General features: G+C 34.3%; 1 protein-coding gene across 1 annotated transcript; it reads left to right on the plus strand.

Annotated features, from left to right (window-relative positions):
* Positions 1-10417: 10417 nt before the first annotated feature.
* LOC117918127 (disease resistance protein RPM1-like) lies at positions 10418-21286 on the plus strand. Its single transcript, XM_034834651.1, has 4 exons — positions 10418-10759; positions 10828-11001; positions 16295-17312; positions 20778-21286. The coding sequence occupies exons 1-4, from the start codon at positions 10418-10420 to the stop codon at positions 21284-21286; spliced, it is 2043 nt and encodes a 680-aa protein (XP_034690542.1).
* The last annotated feature ends 1706 nt before the right edge of the window (positions 21287-22992 follow it).

Here is a 22992-nt window from a genome sequence, read left to right on the forward strand (position 1 = left end):
AAATTGGATTCTAAAAGATATTATTTATTAAAATTTGGATTGGTGCATATGAAGAAAATAAATATTGTGAAAATTAAATTAAGAAAGTAAAGTTTCTTTTTGTAAAATTATTCTCAAGAATTTTAAAATACTTTCCTTTAAAATAATTTTATGAGAATCATTGTGTAGTAAAACTTTTCCTCTTTTGATAAATTACTTTCTAGATTTTAGAAATTTTCTTATTACATTAATCCTCAATTGGAATAATAAATAATTTTAGAAATAATATAGATAATTTATCATTAAAGGTATTACTAAAAGTTGAATTTATTTATTTATTTATTTTTTGATAATTTTAATGAAATAAATTGTTATGAAAATTGTAATTCACCTTCTTGATTTATCATGCGAGTTGTTGGACTAAAATTAACATAAAGGTGTGTAACTCCTTTGTTATTTAAGTTCATGAATGAAAGGACTTGTTGAGTATTTTCCTCTAAATTGACATAATTATGCTTGTAATAGCATTTAATGACTATATTATGATTACCATAAATTTGATAAGTAACCTTAGGATTTTCTTTGTTGAATTGCCCTTATTGCTTATGTCAATTCTTCTTATTGAAGTTGGACTTTTATTTCAATCAGGATGAGAAGTTTTGAGGTGGAATTTGATTATTTGGTCGATTTTGAATGAGACTGCCTCTTCTTCTAGATCTTTATCCTCCTTATTGTCCTCTTCGTCTACCTCTTTGACTAAAAATGCTTGATTATGGTCAAGTTTTTGTTTTTCCTCCACAATATAAACCTATTCCTAGTTCTATAAATAAAAATTAAATTGTTTAAAACTTAGGTGTGGAGATTTTGATAGCACAACAATACTTTAGTCTTTGTATTTCGAACTCTTGAAACTTGGAAAACTTATCAACATTTGACAAAGACTTGCCCATGACTGCTAATTTGTCAATAGATGTTCTTATTTGGATATACTCTTCGAGAGATTGTGATCACTTTGACAACACATATAGTTTATTCTCCTATTGAACTTCATTCTTCTTGGTGTTGGGCAATAGATAGTCTTCAAGTGATTGCTAAACTTGATATGTTGTATCCCCACCATAGATCATGCTTAGTATTTCCTTATCATATTACCTAGAAGCTAAAGGAATAAAGAAAGGAGTCTGACTATTGTCACACCACATGGAATATTCTTAACTAACCACCTTTATATCAAATGAACAAGAATTTCTTCTAATGGTTTTTCAAGATTGTTAATGTGGTGAAAAATACCAAGGTTGTGAATCAAAAGTAAAATTTGAGATTTCCAAAGAAGAAAACTTGAGGTGCTAAATTTGATAAACTTGTTGATAAATCTAGTGCATTAAGTCTCACTGATTTGAAATCTATTCCTCTAGTGAGAACATTCTTAAAATTATAGTTATATATAAAAGAGAAATAATAAATTTATTGAAGACCAGCTTTAGTCCATGAATTATTGGCTTATTTTTTTAGTTCTAAACTATTTTTAAAAATTAATAGACTTTTTAAAGAATCCAAAGTATTAAGTATTGCTTGATTTAAAGTTTATTGAGTAAATTTTTGAAAATTATACCTCCATGTAAAAGAGAAACAATTGAGTCATTTAAGCAAATTTTTGTCCTTAAATTTTTTGTATTAATTGGGTTAATATTTGAGCTTCAAATCATTTTTTAAAAGATGTTAGAGTCATTCATAAATCCAAAACATTAAGCCTTGTTTAATTTGAAGTTTATTTTTCTAGTAAAAAAAATCAAACAAATATAATTGTTTGTAAAGTAGAAACTATAAAGTAATTCACAATGAGTTTTAGTTTGTGACTTTTTAATATTAATGAATCAGTATTGAGTTTCATGAGTTTTTAATGTTTAATGGATCAGTTTTGAGTTTGACATTGTTTTTAAAGTTTAGGAGATCTTTTGTTTCTTTTAAACCTACTGGTCTGATGAAAAATATTTATGTAAGTTAAAGGAATTTCTAAAAAACACATGTAATTAAGAAAGATTACATTTGAAGATTTCTAAAATTAGTTGGTGGAGAGGGAACGAAACAAGAAAGAGTTCATATTCTATTTCATTTTTAAAAACTATTGGAGAAAGCTACTATCAAATAGTGTCTAAAATTTAATGGTTTTTTTTTTTTCTTTTTTTCTTTTTTTTTTATTTAAAAAAAAAGCAAGAAATAACTTTTTTTATAACCTTAATTTATTTGATTTTTATTTTATTTATTTATTTATATATTGTTATTCTCAACTTTACTCATGACTTTAGAATGTCAACACATGTGTCTTGTTAGAATCCATGTAATCTTTGATGTGGTAATTGATCCTACAAAACTTTTGATGTCAATAGTAGCATATGTTTGTTTATTTATCTATAACTAAAGATACCCATTTATATTAAAATGGATCCACAAGTACGTTATTAATTTTGGAAATTGAAATGTACATTTTATTTTTTAATATAATCAAACTTTGAAATTTTGGGATGGACATTTAATACAGGGAGCAGTTGTGGCTAAATTTTAAGAACCTCAGAGCTCGTTTGATAATTTTTTCCAAGCTTGTTTTAATGAAAGAACTTTTTATTTTTTTTATTTTTTGTGTGTTTTGCAAAAATCAAAAGTGTTGGAGAAGTTAAAAAATACTTTAAAAAACCAATAACCAAAAAACATGGATATTTGCTAAATTATTTTTAAAATTACTTTTAAACAACAAAAAAATTATTTGAACAAATAAATTTTAGTTGTTTTGAAAAATAATTTTCTATTTTTATTTGATAAAAAAAATGTGAATTCAATGTGTATAATATTAATTACATTTAATTAAGATTTATTATAAATAAAAGTAGTTTTTAATTAAAATAAATAGGTTTTAGTAAAATATGAATCCTAGTATCATAATAAAGCTATAGATTATACATTTTTTAATTGAAAAAGATAATATTTTTAGTATATTTACTATAAAATATGGATACTAACATATTTGTAAAGCTATAATTAATTTTTCATTAAAAATGAATAATAATAATTTAAAAATAATAAAGATTAAAAATAAATTTGTAAAAAATAAAGTTTAATTTTTTTAATATATAAATAAGTCAAATTTTCATTACATGTACATATTTAATACTCAATTAGGGATGAAGTATTTTGAATTAGTTTTGATTTAATGTATCGTTAATTTGATTAGTTTTTTAAATCTAAATATTCTTAAAAATTAGTAGATTTATTAAAGAATTTAAAACATGAAGTTTTTCTTAATTTAGTTTCAATATTTGATTTACAAAAATCGGAAAAGTATAGTTATGTGCAAAAGAGACATATATATAGTAGAGTCATGACTCGATATTGAATTAGTTATGGTCTATTATTTTTTAATCTTGAATATTCACTTTATTATTTGGTTCTAATTATTTTTAAAAATTGTTATAATTGTAATGTTATGGCCATAGTCTTTTGGATTATATGTCCTTTTGATTTAATTGTTATAATTGTTGTAGTGCACTACCTCCTAATTGAAGGGATGCCTTAATGTCTTAGCCATTGGGATGGGTTTCCCATGATGAGTGCACTAGTGTATGTGATGCACACTAGATAAGATCTCTGGTGAATCATAATATAAGACTATCAATTATCATGATTCACCAGGCTACTATATTACATGTACTCTCAACCTTCAGAGAATATTGAGTTTGTGTCAAAGTCAATAGGAGACTTTGATCTATGAGTGAGACCCTAAAGTGGTCATATATCTCTATAGAGTGGGTAATTGTTGATAGAGGTTGGTGGCAATAGGTATTCTCAATATAGACACCATGTGTCTCACTGGGTGATCCAAAGGACATGTTATGTAGAAGACTATGGTCATCACATTACCTTTAGTGGAAATTTGACATATGTTCCCTAAAGCTAGAGTATGTCAATTGATCACATAATAAGTGGGATCTATGACTTAAGGATTGAAGAGGTAATCTTGATAGGTGATAGTACTGTCTTGTTAGATTATGGACACCAGTTCATAAGGAGTCTGCATGCAATGAATAGTAAGTAACGAACCCGAGCTCTATCTCATTGTTATTTACATAAGGTATTCGAATGTAGTTAATTCTCTTTAGTGAAATATTGAATCTTGAGAGAGCTAATAGTCTTACGAGTCCTAATGGTCCTTACTTTGAGCTCATATATCATGATGACATGATTTATGAGGATTAGATTGGCTCTAGGTTCACTCTTATGAATAAGGACATTTGGTAATTATACAAGGTGGCATAGGGGATAGTGAACAAGGTCTTTGGATTGGGTTCATTGATTAATTAGATAACCTTGTATGGTTAATTAATCAATTAAGATACATTTTAAGCTAAATTAAGTGATCCAAACCTTAGTAGACTTAAGTCACTTAAGCTCAATAAGGGAACCCTCTAAATACCTCCTTAGAGATTAGGGTTTCTAAGGCTTTTGACAATCATCTTCCACCTCCAGAGAGATGGAGAGAAAGATCTAAGGTATTCACCCTTTCAAAACCCACACTTTGGAGTGCTAATATCGTGTTGCAAGTTATTGGGTGAAAGATCTTGGTGAACGAGACCTCCAAACTCTTTAGACTTCATCTTCATTGTGTAGAATCAATATAAGAACATTTAGATTCATGTATGACTACTATCTTCTCTAATTTATTATTGTAAATGGTTTTTACTGTCATTATTTCTACTTGAACAGTTTTCTAGAAAGCCTAGGGTAGATTTGCATGTACCTATACAATTCAGAGTTTGGGAACGGAGAAATCCAAGGTTCCCAACATGAACAAAATCCAACATAAAACCTATATGTTTCTAATAAAAAACTTTCTAACACCTAAACAACACCTTTAGGCGCCTTAGTATGTCAATTTAAAGTAGTTTTGGCCTATGGTTTTTTAAAACATACTCAAGTTTGGATAATAATGAACTTTAAATCTTAATTTTAATGAAAAACCAAGTATGAGATAGATGCATGAGTAAGTTAAAATCCTAGGTGCACCTAGGTATTCATCTTATATTGAGTTCCTAAGTTCGAATGGTCTTCATGCACCTTTGATCTTGCTTTCCTTAGATCCTTTTATGGTTCACTTGAGTTCTCTTTTGATTTTCTTGATTTATACATGAAACTCATCTCAATTTCCAATGATTAACAAACTAACCATAATTTGTAATCATCAAAACATACTAAGGAAAACCATTGGGCTAACACACTAATTTAAAACAAATTAAGAAATGGTGTTCTAATCACCTTTCACTATTATTCGTTGTTAAGAAATATTCTCCTTATATGCACTTGGGTATTACTTTTCCAAAATTATTCTTTCATTCTAATTACAACTTGAAAAGCATATGTAATCTCATATATGAATAATATTTAAGAGAAGTGCAATAACAATATATGATATAATATCATTCAATAACAATATTTTCATCATTTTCTAGAATATCAATTTTTTCATTAAGACATTTAGAAAAATCTATATATCAAAGTAAGTTGAATCTAATTCATCACTATTAGTGAAATTTAGTTTCAACTCTGTTTATATTTATTGGTACTTGGAAGTTATTTCTTATTTATTTATTTTTTCATATTGATGGCTTATACCAAATAGTAGTTGAAGCATTTTTTGCAATGGAGATTTAAGAGGTAGGAAGAGGGGACTCGAACTTGAGCCTACTCTAAAAAGGAGGCTAGGCTACCACTAAGCTATGCTTTCATTGAACCATTTTTCCAATGAATATTGTACAGGGAATTAGAAGGGTCTTCTCAAAAAAAAAAAAAAAAAAAAACACTGAGCTATACTTTTCTTTCATAATGATACTATATTCTACATACATGGACTATCTAGAATAAACAAATGCATTTGTACCAAAAACATATTAAGATAGCATAATGATAAAAATATAAAGCTAATGGAATGTAAATTAAAATAAATAATAAAATTCTATTTCACTCGTTAATATATTTTTGTCTCTTTAACAATTAAATATTATAATTTTACCATTTGACAAATTTAAAAATACTAAAAGATTTACATTTTTTCATGATTTAATATATTAAAGTTAAAAACAAAAAGATGAAATATTTTATGTTTTTTAATTATTTTAATTTTGATAATATATAAATTATATATTTATAATGTCAAAATAATATTACGATTTGACTATGGTTTAACCATTGGTCTAATAAGTGAATCATGATCTAACAACATTTGTTTAATAGCCAATTAGGTTCTAAAAATATTTTACATCAATTTTTATGTAAATTGTGATTTTTTTTATTATTTATATTTATATAAACTTCTTAGTATTTTAATTTTGTCTATTTGAATATCCTAAACTCTTTTAAGAAAAAATTGAAACCATCTCCTCTTAATAAAGCTTTCATTTGGATAATTTATTAGATCAACTATTTTTTCTTTGGTTGAGATACTAATTCATCAGCTTCTCTTTTCAAAATACATATTAGTTAAGAACAAAAGAAATATTATTAAATTAAATGGCTCTTTTACCACTTTAAACATATTGTTTCTACATAAACCTACTCAGAGGCAAGGGATGAATAGATGATCCTTTAAAAATGATAGAACTTCAGTCTTCGATGACAATAAATATAACAATTTTTATTGAGCCTAACTCATATCCAAAGAAGCAAAGAGTTTAAAATTTAAGATGCACACTCCTCCTAAGGAACTTGGTAATGCAACTTTGGACTCAGTTCAGAAGTTTGCAATACCTTACATGTCTCCAGAAAAGGCAAATCACAATCTTTGTTCTTTGAGATTTTGATGGACAGAGGATGGGTAAAAAGTTTTCTACTTTTTCTCAATTATTTATTATGATTTTTTATACTTTGAAGCCCTTTTCTTTACTTTTTTTTTATTTTTTTTTATAGAGAATTGTGGGTCAATTGCTTCGACAATCAATATATACAAATTAAAAACTCTAAACATATGTTCAGTTGAATGGATATAACATGAGATTGATGGGATAAACACAAAGAATGCACAATCAGGTTTTATCCCCTCTTGTGAGAACCTAATAGGAATCAATCACATAGAGTAACAAGAATTCACCCAATCAACAAGTATATGAACACCAATAATTTTAGCATGGAAAACCTTCTCCAATATGAGAAGTAAAAACCATGGACCCTTAGGCCACTTAAAAACTCTACTAATATAATTAATGGGTTACACAATTCTCTCTAGATAAAACTAGAGGCATACATCAACCATATCTCAAGATCAATTAATCTTGGCAATTTCAACAACTTTGGATAAAAATAATAGAGAGATCTCACCAAATACACCACTGTTCTCTGACTGAAATATAATTGTCCTGAACTCCAAATCCAATATCCACCGTTCAGAATGAAAATCAATAAGTCACGAAGGTGCTTTCCAAAAATCGGCTCAATCGAACCACGGATTAACCTTGATTGAAGCTTATGATCAAAACTGTTCGGATAGAAAAATGCATCAAAACAGAGGCTCTGTTCTCGGACTAAAAGACGACCGTCTGGATCTCCAAATACGATCTCCACCGTTCAAATTGAAGATCAATGAGTCACAAACCTCTCCTCCAAATTTTAGGTTGATCGGCCCACAGAAAAAGTCGCATCTATCTTTGATGAAATCTGGGCAGTGAAGAAAAAATTGTGTTTTTCTCTTAAAAAATGGTGGTTCTCCCCTTCTCTCTCTTTTCTCCTTCTCTATCTTTTTCTTCTACCTCCGATGGCTGTAAAAAATTGGAAGAAGAAGAAGAAAGGATTCTTCTTCTAACCGTTTTATATAAAGGCCTAAGAGACCTTAAATTTTGGGCTCTTAATTTTGGGCCTTCCACATGAGGAAAAACCCAACAGAGATAAGACAAAAGAGAGGGTATATAACAAACACATCCCATATGTTGTTGGTGATGAAATAAGTTAAGTTATTTCACTACTTATCCTATCTCATCTTCAACCAAATATGGAATAGGATAAATGTCGGGATATATTATTTACCATCATTTTTATATCTTTTCTATATATGATATGTTAATCCTAAACCAATATGTAGAATATACGTATTTCATGTATTATATATTTATAATTTGTTTGGTAGTGATTTTAGGAAGCGTTTCTAATATTTCTAACACTTAAAATTTTTTATCGTTCAAATATTAAGAAGGCTATAAATGTTTCCTAAAATCATTATCAAACACATTCTTATTCTTTTTATTAATTTTTTATTTTTCTATATTACTTATCTTGCAAAAAAATTTTTAAATTATAAAATTAAATTTATTTTTAAAAAGAATTAAAAATATTTATAAAATATATTGTTAAATAATATTAATATGTGTATTATTTAATATATATATATATATATATATATATAATTTATTTTTATATATTGAATTGCATAATATATAAAAAATATTTTATAAAGTTTACATATTTTAATCATGAATATGGTTAAATGTTAGAGAATTTCATTTTTTTTAAATAGAAAATATTATAATGCAATATAATATAAATATTGAAAAGTAATATATATTTTTATTTTATTTTATTTATTTTACAAACTAAATATAAACATAATATAACATATCTCATTGGATATGCTACTTTAAAATATCATACCCAATGAGATTATGATATTCTGAGATACACATATTCTATCCTGCCAACCAAATGTAACATAACATCGTATTTGCCACTCGAATGACTATTTGTCTAAGGACCATTTCTTGAATTTTATATTTTAAAATATTTGAAAGTTTTCCCAAAGAGATAATGGATTTATTAACATAGTCACGTACATGGGCAGAAGTAAAGATAAAAGATAAAGATGGGCAGAAGTAAAGATAAAAGATAAAGATTGTAACATGATTCAACTACCAATTTGATCCTTACATCCATGCAGGGTACCAATATTTAAGAATCCATTAACCAAACGAAGATAAAAGGGTTATATTGGTGAAGGTTTTCCTTCTCATCTCAATTGTGATGGCACACAATTTTTCTAAGTTATAAGAGGATAAAATACAACAGAAACAAACTCTTCATTTAATAAATAAAAGAAAATTATCTTAAGAGAATGCTCTCTCTTCAATCCCAAAAGTTGATTGGAAAGTTTGATCCCTAAATTTATCATTATAACGTTACAAGACTTATTTAGGCTTTACAACCAAAAAATTATCCCTAAGAAGTAATATAGCAATAGCAAAAATCTAGAATGACTATATTTCTTAAAATATTAGTGAAGATGAGTATAATTTTAACCAGGAAGTGGGTAGATGAGATATTACAATTCAATAAACAAAGTTAAATATGACATTTTTTTAATAATAAACCTAAATAATTGTTATACAAACTGCAACTTTTCGGTTTTGTGAAAAGTTTAGAGGATGGAAGAATCTAATGTTACCATCAAAGGCAACGAATTTTCGTGTGGTTGCAACTCCCTACTTGCTTTTCGGTCCAAAGTTCTGAAAATGAATATCAAATGGTAGTTGAATTATTGGGTTCAAGTTGAAACATTTCAGCTTTGATCCAAAGCCTCCATGGCCATTTTATTGTGAGTTTCATTTCCACGTCTTAAAAAAAGGGGAAACTGAAATTTAAACATCAATAAAGACATCTTTCAAAAACACCCCACTGTTTGAACACCAACAAATTAAAAAGGGGCATGAGTGCTGTGGTGACCCAACAAGTTATGTATTTTATATACACCATACTATGGAAAAGGGGAAAAAAAGGGTATATGACTAAGAAACTAGAGTATGCATATAGGATTAGACATCAAAATTTACAGGTTCATAAATCCTTGGGTTGCAATAAGCAAAGAGTATGCCTTCCCTCTGTGTCTTCAATCAACAAAGAACCCTCTTCCACTTTTGCCCAATTAACACATTCATGGACAATATTGTTGTCATTCGGACATTGACTTGTGAACACAGCTCAACAATGGCTTCTGTCCCTGGATGACAAGACATACCGGAGCTCATTTACTTCTTAGCTTCCAAGTTTAAATGGTTAAAACTTTATTCAGATTAACTAAAACTTATTGATAAAATTTTTATAATAATAAAATTATCTACTAAAGGAGATTCAAACATCATAATTAGTGCAATTAACAAACATCATAAATGGGTTCATTGGTTCTAAGGCCACAAAGTTTGGATAGATGGAAGATTAGATCTGAAATGAGCTAACGCATTTGTTGTTCACTGGCCTTCTCAAAGGGGGAAAAGAAGGAGAAATGGCGGAGATTGCCGTTAGCATCGTCATCGACAAGTTGCTCCCATTACTAGATCAAGAAGCCAGACTATTGGGAGGCGTCCACACATAAGTTGAAGACATTAAAAAAGAGCTACTATATATTCAAGCTTTCCTCATGGATGCAGATGCAAAGAGGGAGAAAGCAGATGTCAGCCAAGGCCTTAAAACTTGGATTCAAGACTTAAGGGAGACTGCTTATTCCATAGAAGATGTCATCGATGAATACTTGCTTCACTTGGGAAATCCAAGTCAACGGCATAGATTCATTGGTTTCCTCTACAAAGTTGGTCGCTTGATAAAAAAATTGAAACGACGCCGTGAGGTAGCCTCCAAGATCCGTGATATCCAGAAAAAGGTTCTCAAACTCAAGGAAACAAGTTCAACTCACGGCTTCATTACTTCAGTTCAGCCAGGATCTGGAGGCAGAAGTACAAGTGCGCCATGGCATGGCCCTCGGGTGACTTCCCTTTTCATAGACGATGCTGAAATTGTTGGTATTGAATCTCAAAAAATTGAACTTACAAGCCGGCTGGTGGAGGGAACTCCAAAACGGACTGTAACGTGGTTGGCATGGGCGGACTTGGCAAGACCACTCTTGCCAACAAAATATATGAGAACAAGGTATTGGTGGGACACTTTGATTGCTCTGCTTGGATCACTGTGTCTCAGTCATTCAAGATGGAAGAGCTACTGCGGAACATGTGATAGGTCCCAAACTCAAATAATATAAAAAATTAGTAAATGGGTTTCTCTTCGGGTGAGAAAGTACCACAAAATTCTGAATAGCAATTGATTATCCCCCCACTGATATCTTCCGGCTGCTTTAAATAAGCCAAGCCATACACGGAAACCGAAATAAAAGGAAAGCTGGAAATGGAAACAGAACAATACCCATACTAAACACAAACCATGACTAACAGAAAATGACGTAAAACTCGCAACCACAACGCCACTACCACAACGCCAGTGACCCAGTCTTGTAGGTGACCCAGTCTACCCCAGCTACATGCACTTCGCCTGCGACTCTTTCCACGTACGTCCCACGTACAATCCTGCATGCATGTCGCATGCAACTATCTTTCCACGTCCAACTTCATCCCAAATATTTGGGATTTGGCCTAAGGGCCCTTGCTGACCGTCGTGGCTTATCAATACCTCCCCCATTAGGTGGATCCTTGTCCTCAAGGTCCACACTCAGAAACCTTTCCAACAGCTGTTTGGTGGGCTCCCACGTTGCTTCTTCTACTGGTAGAGTTTCCCAATGGACCAAACTCTCTTCGATAATCTGGGCTCCCTGTTTTATCCAGCGGCGATCTAGTATAGCCCGTGGCTTCAGCATGACTATCCCCTCGTCTGTGAATGGTGGCAACTCTTCGCTGTGGTTCACCCCATTTTCTTCGTTAGTGTTGTATCATTTGAGTAGGGATACGTGAAATACGGGATGAACGCGCGACCCTTCTGGTAAGTGGAGCTTGTATGCGACTGGACCGATTTTCTCCAAGATTTCGTAGGGCCCATAGAAACGGCTGGCTAATTTCTGGTGAACTCTTTTGAAAACGGTTTGCTAGCGGTATGGATGTAACCTTAGCAACACTGCTCTCCAACCTCGAACGACACGTCTCGTCGTTTTTTATCTGCTAGTTGTTTCATCGGATTAACCGAGCGTGTAAGGTTGGCCTTGAGTTGTTGGAGTAATTCATCCCTGTTTCGTAGTTGTTGATCAACTTCATGCACTGGTGAGAGGCCCTCGTTGTATGAAGGAATGGTGGGTGGCAATCTACCATACAATGCTTGAAAAGGGGTCATTCCCGTGGAGATGTGGTAAGTGGTATTGTACCAGTATTCAGCCCAAGGTAAGTAGAAGTTCCATTTGCGTGGCCACTGATGTACAAAGCATCTGAGATACTGTTCAACACAGCGGTTGACAACTTCCGTTTGTCCATCAGTCTGCGGGTGATACGCGGAGCTGAGCTGCAGTTTGGAGCCCGACATCTTGAAGAGCTCTTGCCAGAAGTTGCTCACAAAAATTGGGTCTCGGTCACTAACGATTGATCTGGGCATCCCGTGTAGCTCAACGACACCTTCCACAAATTTTTCTGCAACACCCTTGGCCGTAAAGGGATGGGTTAAAGTAAGGAAGTGGGCTGACTTACTGAGCCTATCGACGACTACCATGATGGTATCCTTGCCCTGTGAAATCGATAACCCTTCAATAAAATCCATCGTGATGTCATCCCATACTTGATTTGGAATGGGCAACGGTTGTAGGAGTCCTGTCGGTGCCAAGGTTTCAACCTTTGCCTTCTGGCACACCATGCAACCCTTGATGTACTCTTGGACTGATCTGAGCATCTCTGGCCAATAAAATTGTTGCCCTAATTTTTTGTATGTGCGCAGTATGCCTAAGTGTCCGCCCATCTTGGTGTCATGCATCTCGTGCATCAGCTTGGAACGTAAGGCAGGATCGGTTGGTACGATGACCCGTTCTTTGTAACGTAGTAGACCAATGCGCCACACATAGTGGCTGTGGGGCTGGTCCGCAGCTACCCGACTCATGTTTTGAATATACGGATCCTCCTTTGCAGCTCGCTTGATTTCCTCCCATATGTTAACCTGAGGAATAAAGATATTGTGAAGAACCGGGCTACCTTGTTTTCGTGAAAGGGCGTCAGCTGCCGAATTCTCACGTCCCGAACAGTAAGTGATCTCGTAGTCATAGCCTAAGAGTTTGGCTACCCATTTTTGCTGTTTAGGCGTAGAGATGCGTTGTTCCAAAAAATATTTTAGGCTTCTTTGATCCGTCTGAATATAGAATTTTCGGCCTAGGAGATAAGGCCGCCATAGTCGTATTGCTTCCACGATGGCTAGCATCTCTTTGGCATAGGTGGACCACGATTTTTTTGCTACCCCAAGGGCCCAACTCATGAAAGCTACTGGTTTACCTTGTTGGGACAACACAGCTCCAATACCATCTCCTGATGCATCGGTTTCAATAGTGAAGATGTCGTTGAAGTTGGGCATTGCCAGTGTTGGTGTGGTGGTCATGTCTTTTTTGAGAGCCAGAAAAGCATCCTCCGCTTCCTCGTGCCACCCGAATTTGCCTTTTTTAAGAAGGTTGGTGAGGGCCTGTGCTATAATGCCATAATTTTTGACATACTTCCGGTAATATCCTGTCAACCCTAAAAACCCACGTAGCTCAGTAATGTTAGTAGGTCGTGGCCATGCCACCATCGCTGCAATCTTACTGTCGTCTACTTTCACTCCTTGACAGTGACTATGTGCCCCAAATACTCCAACTCTTGTTGCCCGAAAGCACATTTGCTAGCCTTGACAAAGAACTGTTGCTGCTTCAATATGGCCAGAGTTTGTTTTACATGCACCAAATGCTTGTCCCAAGTAGGACTATAAACTAATATATCATCGAAGAAAACTAGTATGAATTTTCTAAGATGAGGACGAAATATAGAGTTCATAATAGCTTGAAAGGTAGAAGGTGCATTACACAAGCCAAATGGCATAACCAAATATTCGTAATGTCCGTTATGAGTTCGGAAAGCAGTTTTAGGAATATCTGGGGGATTTACTCGTACCTGATGGTACCCAGCTCTTAGATCTAGCTTGGTGAAGTACGAGGCACCATAGAGTTCGTCCAACATATCCTCCACCATGGGAATGGGAAAGCAGTCCTTCATAGTGGCAGCGTTGAGTGCCCGATAATCTGTGCAAAAACGCCAGTTTCCATCCTTCTTCTTCACTAGTAGTACTGGTGATGAAAACGGGCTCGTACTGGGTCGAATGAGGCCTGCATTTAACATATCGTGGACTTGTTTCTCGATCTCCTCCTTTTGGTAGTATGCATATCGATACGGTCGGACGTTAATCGGCTCGATGCCTTCTTTGAGAGAGATGCAATGATAAACTTCTCTTATGGGAGGTAGACTTGAAGGTTCGTGAAATACTTCTGAAAATTCCTGTAATATTTTTTGTATGTCAGGATGCATTTTTCTGTTCGACTCCTGTGCATTGAGGGATAGGCATATCGCGAAAATGGAATGGCCCTGTCGAGCCTCCTTTGAAAGCTCCTTGAATGATGCTGCTTGAATAACTTCACCATTGGTCCCTTGTAACCGCCTGATCTGATTCTCCCAAAGAAACTCCATGGTTAACTGCTTCCAATTGCACACCACGGAACCTAGCATTTCAAGCCATTGAATTCCCAGAACTAGATCCAATCCTGTAAGAGGAAGAGAGTAAAGAGTTAAAGAGAAAAGAGTGCATTGGAGGTCCACTCGCACCTCTTCGAAACGCCCCTGGCATTTTAGTTTGTCCCCGTTAGCTATCTGCACAGTGAACCTCTCGGTTGGCACTACGGGCAACCTCAGTTCATGGGCCAACCTTTCACTGATGAAGTTGTGAGTTGACCCACTGTCTATGAGTATGATGATTTTGTGGAAACCGATCTTGGCAGCTACACACATGGTCTTAGGCGCGGACCATCCCGTTAATGCATGCAACGTAATCTCTGATTCGAGGGGCTCCTCTCGATTTTCTTCCACTAGCTGTTCTTTTATGGTGTCGTTGCAGAATTCATTGTTGCTGTCCTTACGTCCTTCCAACATAAGTATTCGTGGCCCTTGGCATTTATGTCCTACAGTAAACCATTCATTACAATTAAAACATAAACCTTGGAGACGTCGCCGTTGCATTTCTTCCCAACTCAATCGTCGGACAGGTGCTACGGTTGCTGCATGATTTGCTAGCGGAAGAGCCAGGGGAGCTCGCACTGGTGGTGCAGGTCGTGTAACCCTCCTTTGTCTCATTAGTTGGTCATCTCTCATCCGCGCGAAGCGAATAACATCTTTCAATGTCTGTGGTTTAAACATGTGGATCCCGTCAGATATCTCAGTCTTTAAACCACCCATGAAGGTTCCCACAAGAGCCTTTTGCGTCCAGCCGGTGACCCGATTGCCTAATTGTTCAAATTCCCGTTGATATTTGCGTAGGGAATCAGTCTGTCTGATCCGTGATAGAGTTTCATCAAAATCCTCGCAATCTGAAGGTCCAAAACGTGCCCAAAGTTCATCTTCAAAATCTGTCCATGAGAGAACTCGTCCTTCTTCTTGGAACGTCCTGCGGATCCATTGCCACCATTGATTGGCCTCCCCTTCCAAGTGATAAGAGGCCAAAGAAACCTTCTGGTTATCAGGAGTGTTTTGGAATTCAAAGAATTGATTCACACGATTGAACCACTTTGTCGGGTCATCTCCGGAGAATCGAGGAAACTCTAGTTTTGCCGTTTTTGAGGATACGACAAGTCATCCCCCATTGTGGCCTTCACAGTATTGGTTACCATGATTTGGAGGCTGCTGATCTGCAAGGAATACATCAGAGAGACGGTTAAGAGTCTCTTCCAAATGTCGCAACCTATCTGGCACGCCGAGCTCCATCCGGTGTAGCCCCTCTTGCACTTCACCGAGCCCAGCTTCCAACAGTTCAATTCACTCTTTATTGGTGCCCATAGTAGCCTGGCTCTGATACCAATGATAGGTCCCAAACTCAAATAATATAAAAAATTAGTAAATGGGTTTCTCTTCGGGTGAGAAAGTACCACAAAATTCTGAATAGCAATTGATTATCCCCCCACTGATATCTTCCGGCTGCTTTAAATAAGCCAAGCCATACACGGAAACCGAAATAAAAGGAAAGCTGGAAATGGAAACAGAACAATACCCATACTAAACACAAACCATGACTAACAGAAAATGACGTAAAACTCGCAACCACAACGCCACTACCACAACGCCAGTGACCCAGTCTTGTAGGTGACCCAGTCTACCCCAGCTACATGCACTTCGCCTACGACTCTTTCCACGTACGTTCCACGTACAATCCTGCATGCATGTCGCATGCAACTATCTTTCCACGTCCAACTTCATCCCAAATATTTGGGATTTGGCCTAAGGGCCCTTGCTGACCGTCGTGGCTTATCAACATGTCAATGAAATTCTATCAAGCAAGGAAGGAGCCAGTTCCTGAGGGTATCAATACCATGGACGAGTCCTCACTAATGACCTTAACCAGGCAATATTTACAAGATAAAAGGTATGTGGTTGTTTTTGATGATGTATGGAAACTAGATTTCTGGGGATTTATTAAATATGTTTTACCAGAAAATAAAAAAGGGAGCAGGATAATAATCACAACCCGGAATGATGAGGTAGCTTCTTGTTGTAAAGAATCTTCATTTGATTACATCCACAAGCTGCAACCTCTGCCTCCAAAGAGCTCCTGGGAACTCTTTTGCAAGAAAGCGTTTCAGGGTGGATGTCCCCCGGAATTAGAGAAATTGTCTCATGATATTATCAGAAGATGTGGAGGATTGCCACTAGCAATTGTAGCAATCGGTGGTCTTTTGTCAAGAAAAGAGAAGCTTGTCTCCGAATGGCAAAAATTTAATGACACCATAGGCTGTGAGTTACAAAGTAATTCGCACCTTGAAAGTATCAATACCATTCTCTCTCTCAGTTATCATGATCTGCCTTACTACCTCAAGTCCTGTTTCTTGTACTTGGCCATTTTCCCGGAGGACTACACAATTAGTTGTAGACTACTTACTCGGCTTTGGATTGCTGAGGGTTTTGTAAAACCCAAGAGAGGTGTAACGCTAGAAGAGGTTGCAGAAGAATTCTTGACTGAGCTCATACACAGGAGCTTAGTTCAAGTGTCAGAGGTATATGGTGATGGAAAAATTAAAACTTGTCACGTTCATGACTTGATGCGTGAGATTATTCTCACAAAGGCCGAGGAGTTGAGTTTTTGTTGTGTGATGGGTGAAGAAACTTCAAGTTTTGATGGAAGATTTAGGCGCCTATCAGTTCATAATAGCCCAAATAAAGTTGCAAACATTACTGGTAAAAAGTCGTATATCCGCTCCATTTTTCTTTACGACTCTCAGACATTTTTTCTGGGGACATTGGCTTCAAGGTTTAATCTTCTGAAAGTATTGGATTGTAAGTCTGGGGACATTTTTTTGGAATTTATTTATTTGTTTATTGTTATTATGATGCTTATGCCAAATAGTAATTGAACCATTTTTTAAATGGAGATTTGAGAGGTAGGGAGAGGGGACTCCAACTTCAGCCTACTGTATAAAGAAGGGTGCTAGGTTACCACTAAGCTACGATTTCAATCAATAAGAATATTTTCATCATTTGCTAGAAGGTCAAATTTTCACTAGAAATTTACGAAATCAAGATCAAATTAAGCATGATCTAAACCACCACCAATAATCAAATTCATTCTCATCTCTTTCATTTTCATGTGAGGTAATATGAAAAAAATCTAATAAAAAATTGAATATATGAATTTATTTTCTTAAAATCTATGTAAGAAACTTAAAAAAGATTCATAGTCAAATAATTGATTTAGACATAAAATAAAATAGAAAAAAATAATTGGGTTGAAATACAAATAGAAAAAAAAAATGATTGGGAGGGAATATAAATGAAGTTACATTTTTCCATACCAAAATTTTAGATAGTAAAATTCTTTTTAAAATCAAATTTTCTAAGTTAAGCAAAATAAATGTCAACTTAGTCCTCAGTGATGATATGTACTAAATTTTATTTATTTTATGAGAAATAGATAAATATTAAAAAATATAAATTAGATTACTTATTCAAACATATTTTTTTACTTACATACTTTCCTTGTAAATTTATTTTAATTTTATCAATTTACTTGCACAAGAAAAACTATATGTAATTGGATTGTAATACAAAGTCATAATACAGAGAAATCATTAGCAAATAAAAAAGAGAAATATCTTATTAAGAATAAAATATAGTCATTTAAAATTCCTTTTAGAATAGTGATTGTTATAAATAAAAAAAAAGTAAAATAAACAAAGATTATGAGAAAAATCTAGTAATCCCAAAATGAAGATTCAACTAAAATAAAAATGGAAAAAAAAATACTTACATCAATTTCAATTAAAATAAATAACTTTATTTTTCTTATTATAAGATTTAAGTTGTGAATATTGGTTAAAAATAAAATTTAAAAGAATTAAAATAAGACAAATTAAAAGCATTTGCAAAAATACTAAATTTATAGCAGAAGTAAGAATCTCCAATTCCTATAAATATTGGATTATATATAAAAAAAAAAAAAACAGTCTCCAATTATTTATAAACATTAGATTATAAAATAAAGAACTGTAGTCTCTAATTCTTATAGACATTGGATTAAAAATAAAGAAATGCATTTCCTTCTAGAATAGTAATTTATATTTAAAAAAATTAAAGATTTTATTCATTAGAGAGTTCTAAACATTCTAAAATTAAGATTTGATTAAACTAAAATTGAGGAAAAAACACTTAAGAAACACTTACCCAAATTTCAATTCAAACAACCAAATTCATTTTTTTTATTAAAAAAATTTAAGTTGTGAATACTTTTCTAAAAATAATAAAAATTAAAAGCATAATTAGACAAATTAAAAGTATTTACAAAAATACTAAAATTATAAGATAAATAGCAAACTTCAATTCCAATAAATGTTGGATTATAAAATAAAGAATTAGAATTCTTTAAAAAAAAAAAACATGTATGCTTGAATACTAAACTTGGTTACCTCTCAAATTTACCATCTTAAATTGCAATCTTCTCCCAACTCACATGCAATAAACTCCTCAATGAATTAATTAGTATTGTTAAAAAAAAAAAAATCCAAAATTAGAGAAATAATATTCAATAATGTACTCAAATTGTACTCAACATATAAGTAACACAAACATTTTAAGCAAAATCATCCAGAAAGAACAAAAAAATGAAAAAGAAAAAAAAAAAGCCCCTTAAGAAACACTTAGCCCCAATTTTAATTGAAACAACCAACTTCATTTTCTTTTTAGTTAAACCTTTAAGTTATAAATACTTGTAAAAAAATAATACAATTAGACAAATTAAAAAATATTTACAAAAATACGAAATTTATAGATAAGTAACAAACTTTGCTTCCAATAAACATTGGATTATAAAATAAAAAATTAGGATTCATAAAAAAAAAATTTATATACTTGAATACTAAATTGGATTCCAATCTTTCCTTGATAAAGATGGAGCCAAATCATCCAGAATACTAAATGACAACAACAATTAGCCTAATTGTGTTCCCAAAAAACTCATTAAGTGATAAAAATTGTCAACTTCACAAACACAATTCCTTCTCTTTAAACAAGCGGGGGATGAACAACAATCTCCTTTCACCAATAAACATGTCATGATTCCTTAGTTTCAAAATACAAAAGATAAGTATATTTGAATGAATATGGAGTATCACCACTCTCCAAAACCAACCTTCCGTACTGCTTTTGTGAAACTTAATAATAGTTTATTCACCCAAACTAAATTAACACAATTTTTTTTTTTTACGGGAAACTTGTCTTCAATATGGGTTCCAAGTAGGGACTGACAACACCATAAATTATGACAACAAAGGTGTCGCCCCTATGTGCGCAAAAATAACCACGACTCTCAAAACCACCACACAAGTTGCTAGTTCTTCACCTTTTCAGAAACACCTTATTTGCCGCCGCCGCCATTCTTAGCTTTGCCCAAAACATTGCATTTTACCAAGGCTCTCTCGTCCCAAACAAAACACTTTTATTGATCCAAACCTTCCAGAACCACAACCATAACTTCAAACACAATCTTGAATCGGCTGCCATTTGCAGCAAAGAGGAATGTTATGATGGAATTTTGCAGAAAAATCTAAGAGCTTGAAAAAGTTGCCGCGGCCATGGAAAGGAGTAATAAAAATAATCAGTTGCTTGACTTAGTCATTCATCTCAGCTTGACTTAGTCTTTCATATAGCTTATTCAAATGTATTTAATTGTATATTTATTATCTATCATCCATAGATATAGGATTCAGTTTGTAGCTTTCCTAGTTTTTAGGATCTTCAACCACTCTTGGATATGTATTTATACGTTGTTTCATTAATGAGAAGGATTTACCTTTGCAATCTATTATGGTATCAGAGCAAAACCAAAGGTAACAAATTCCAATTTTCTCCCAAAACTCCTCATCTTTCAATCTCTAAAAGCCATGGCTACCTCTTCCCCCTCCATTCTCACCACAAATGATTCCCATAACACCCTTATCAGCATTAATGTTGCTGCCCAAACCCCTCTAAAACTCACATCCACCAACTACCTCTCCTGGAAACTACAATTCCACACCCTCTTCATTGGCTATGACCTCTTAGGATATATAGATGGCTCCAAGCCATGTCCTTCAGCCACTCTCACACACAATGACACAACTAGATCCAATCTTGCTCATACCCTTTGGATCCGATAGGACCAATTGATCTTGAATGCAATCATTGGCTTCATCTCCCACACCATCATACCATTTATTGCACAAGCCAAGATAGCCCGTGAAGCATGAACAATCCTGGCCACCACTTAAGCTAAGCCTTCTCATGGCCGCATCAAACAGGCCCAAAGCCAACTCAAGCTAATCACCAAAGGCTCTGACAGTGTCACTTCATTTATGCAATCCATCAAGGCAAAGGCTGATGAGCTTGCCCTTCTTGGAGCCCTACTCAATGCAGAAGATCTCATTGACAAGACACTTGATGGCCTTGGTGATGAATACAGAGAACTCACACGTGCTGTCCAAGCCAGAGACATGCCTATAACCTTTAAGGAACTACATGAAAAGTTGCTCAATTTTGAAGCTTCAGTGATCACCCCCAAACCAAACCCCCTTCAGTTTCCTACCATTGCTAATCCCACGAGTAGGAACCCAACACCTAGGCGCTCACCTACACCTTCAGGCACCACCAATCATACATGGCGCGCCTCTAACAGCCACCAACACAGGTATCCTCTTACACAAACCAACGACCAACCCACACCTCAAGGTAGTCGCCCATTTCAGCCATACTTGGGTTATTGCCAAATCTACAGGATATAAGGATATACAGCAAAACGGTGTCCCTTTTTTCGGCTAATCCTAGTCAACACATCCAATAGTCCTTCTCCTGCTTTGAACAATCCCTCTACCACCTCATGGAGACCAAGGGCCCATTATGCCTCCAACACTCCCAGCCACACATCTTGGTTCCTCGACAGTGGCGCATCTCACCATGTTACAACTGATCTACACAATCTCTCCATGCATACTCCATACAATGGCTCGGATGACATTATGATTGGTGATGGCTCGGGTCTCTCCATTACTCATAGCAGGTCTTCCTCTCTCCATACAACTCATAACACTTTTAAATTGAACAATGTTCTCTGTGTTCCTACTATGAAAAAGAATCTCATATCCATTTCTCAATTTTGTACCTCAAATAATGTTCCATTGAATTCCTACCAACTGCTTTCCTTGTAAAGGACATTCAAATGGGGATAACACTTCTGAAGGGTAACACTAAAGATGGCGTCTATGAGTGGCTTGTATCTCCACCCTTGCTTGCATTTTCCAGCCTCAAAACAACTTTATCCGAGTGGCATCAAAGATTAGGACACCCAATTTTCAAAATTCTGAAACAGATTGTTTCCAAAAATAAACTCGATTTCTCTTCTGCATTATCTAATAATTTTCCATGTAATGCTTGTTTGAGTAATAAAAGCCACAAATTGTCATTTTCTAAATCCACCATTGTCTCTTCTCAACCCCTTGAAACTATCTTTTCTGATGTTTGGACATCTCCAATTATATCAAATAATGGATTCAAATATTATGTCATTTTTGTGGATCACTTCATCCGATATATTTGGTTTTATCCTCTTAAACAAAAGTCAGAAGTCAAAGATATTTTTATTCAATTTAAAGCAATTGTTGAGAAACACTTTGATAAAACCATCAAAACACTTTATTCGAACAATGGTGGTGAATATATTACCCTTGCCTATTTTCTCTCAACAAATGGTATTTCTCATCTCACTACACCACCTCACATACCTGAACACAATGGATTTTCTGAACGTAGACATCTTCATATTGTAGAAACTGGACTAGCTTTACTCTCTCATGCATATTTCCTTTAAGTTATTGGCCTTATGCCCTAGCCACAGCAGTTTACCTAATAAATCGCATGCCAACACCCACACTGAACCTTTCCTCTCCTTATGAATTTTTTTTTACAACAGCACCTAATTACTCAAAACTCAAAATTTTTGGTTGTTTATGCTATTCTTGGCTTAGACCATATACTACCCACAAACTCCACACTCGATCCAAACCATGTGTCTTCCTTGGATACTCTTTAACTCAAAGTGCCTACTACTGCCTTGATCCATCCACGTCTAAAATATATGTCTTTAGGCATGTTAAATTTGTTGAGTCTGTCTTTCCCTTCCCTCATTTCTCTGCTCTTCCTCTTGTCCTCCATCAGATTCCATTGCTACTTGGATTCTACCATCCCTTTGCATTCCCAACTTGCCTTTGGTACCACCACTCAATCCGTCATCTTCCGTGGACGCTCAATAGCAATCCCCCAGTGCCGCTTCACCACCAAACCTGCCTGCCACATCACCTTAATCACCATCACGTGAACCTTCACATCCCCACAATCCCTAACACCCATCACCACATATAAGCCCACCTGAGCCTCATCCACAACCCACCCACCCCATGACTACTAGAGCCAAAAACAATATTCGCAAACCCAT

Source organism: Vitis riparia, chromosome 7 (genome assembly GCF_004353265.1).
Source record: "Vitis riparia cultivar Riparia Gloire de Montpellier isolate 1030 chromosome 7, EGFV_Vit.rip_1.0, whole genome shotgun sequence".
Lineage (NCBI taxonomy): Eukaryota > Viridiplantae > Streptophyta > Magnoliopsida > Vitales > Vitaceae > Vitis > Vitis riparia.